This window comes from Pterocles gutturalis, unplaced genomic scaffold (genome assembly GCF_000699245.1).
Source record: "Pterocles gutturalis isolate BGI_N339 unplaced genomic scaffold, ASM69924v1 scaffold48130, whole genome shotgun sequence".
NCBI lineage: Eukaryota > Metazoa > Chordata > Aves > Pterocliformes > Pteroclidae > Pterocles > Pterocles gutturalis.
The window spans coordinates 5013-6993 of NW_010142587.1; the positions used below are offsets into that span (position 1 = coordinate 5013).

Here is a 1981-nt window from a genome sequence, read left to right on the forward strand (position 1 = left end):
ACCATTGCAGACTAAGCACCATGGCAGAATAATAAAACACAGTCTGTGGTTATTAAATAGAAATAACAAAGAAACAGCAACAGATTATTTAAAATCCAGCCATCCAGCTGAAAAGATAATAAAACTCTAACCAACAGAAAACCTAAATAACCTAAGAAATCTTTTTTTTTGCTTTTCAGAAATGGCTTTTTTCTTTTCATAACATTCAAGGCTTTAAAATATTAACAAGTGATGTTTGTTCATGTCTGAGCTTTAAGCAAAACAGTGAGGGAAATAACCGAGCAATAGGCATAAGTGTTTGATTTTTTCAGATTTAAGAAAAAAAAGGAGTTAGTTGGCCTAAGGCTAGAATTTTCATTACATCAATGAAAGAAAGAAAACAGAAGCCAGCAGAGGGGAGTTATAGAAACTGACTTATATAAACAGTGAGAAAAATCTTTTTCCATGGCCACCTACAATGAAGCTACTTTACCATCAGTACGATTTTTCTTTTCCCAGTGGCACAGCAGTCTGGGCCCAATCCTGCTGTTTCAGAACAGGTTACAGTCCAGCCGAAGGGTTTGCCCCTCACAAGATCAACCTAACAGATTGTCAAAGAGAGGAGAAACAAAAAATTTTTCCACGTACCTAAATTGACAAAGCTCATGACCATGTCAGCATCGTTCAGAAAGTTGGTGTCGTGCAGGCTGGCTAAGGGAGGATTCTGCGTGGTCAGGGGGGTCATGCGAGATAATTGTATTCTCCGCGAATATCCATTTGGAGAGGCAGGGTATCCTTTCCGCATCCCTCTGCTCTCCCCTGCCATTGATCCCTTTAGTGAATAGTCCAGCTCCTCAGTTTCCTCTTCACTTGTCATGGCGTTATACAGGTCCAGCATGAAGAGGGGTGCAGAAGAAGCCTGCTTTCCTGGTGAAAATGGTCTGGGTCTGTGAGGCAAACCCAGGATAGAGAGAATCTCTCTCTGAATCTCCCTTCTCTCGTGGTTCCGCAGCCTCCTGTAAATAAAACTCGAATGGACATGATTGTCTCCTAAACCTCCCTGTGCGTGACCCACCAGAACCCAGCAATTCCAGAGCAAGCCCACGAAAGCTTTGAGCGCAGTTAGGTTCATCTTTGAAAAGAAAAAGAACAAGGAAAAAAAAAAATAATCTTTTCTCCTACTTGTTCTGAGTTCCTATGAGGTCTGCTTTCCCAGTGGCTGAAAAACAAAATTTACCTATTCTTCATGTCAATGTCATCTCTAAACGTAACATCTTTGGTGATTTCTCTCCCCCCACCCTGTTTAGATATTACGGAATGTGTCAGGTTGCAGTTATTTCTAAGAAAGCTGAAATTCAGACTTCCAATTTTCCACTGTTGTTATCGTTTTTTCTGCATTTATGGAGCAGAAGACCAGTATTTTGTCAGCTGACCTAGGCATTCCTATATAAACCTGAGATAACCAGGTCTTTGGTGGGGAGCTGTATTAGCAAGTGCTGTTCTTCTGACACATTGTAGTTCCCAGAGTTATCTTCCCTCGTTATTCTGAGTTCTTCGTACACCTTGCGCTCTTCCCAAGATAAAATCCTGAGTCACAGATTTGTCTTGATCTGTACCTTGGTGGTGTAACACATATTTGTCCAGCAGCCTGGTGATAACTTTAACTTTGAATCGCTTGAGTGTAAAGTAATTCTAAAGCATGTACTAATCAAATTAATGTGTTGCCATGAATTTACTTGCAAAAAAAACCCCTTCTGTAAATCCATTCAACCCTTTGCAGCTTCTGAACTGTTATTTCCAACTCTAGCAGGCACAAATATAACAGCTCTCTTCAAGAGAGATCTAAAGACTAATGTAAGCACAACCCTGCTGGGAAAGAAGAGGCTTCTCATTGTAATTTGAAACGGGTATAGCAAAAAAGTCCTTAACCCTTCTCTTGCCAGACAGAGCTTTAACCACCCCCCCCCCCCCCCCCACGACCCTCCCCAGTTTACAGTAATGT

At 41.2% G+C, this 1981-nt stretch overlaps 1 protein-coding gene across 1 annotated transcript; it reads right to left on the bottom strand.

The window, feature by feature from the left end:
* Positions 1 to 627: 627 nt before the first annotated feature.
* Positions 628 to 1111, bottom strand: LOC104469769 (bone morphogenetic protein 5-like; the record flags this gene model as incomplete). Its single annotated transcript, XM_010084414.1, has 1 exon — positions 628 to 1111. A coding segment is annotated over exon 1 (484 nt), but the record flags the coding sequence as incomplete, so codon positions are not given.
* Between the last annotated feature and the right edge of the window lie 870 nt (positions 1112 to 1981).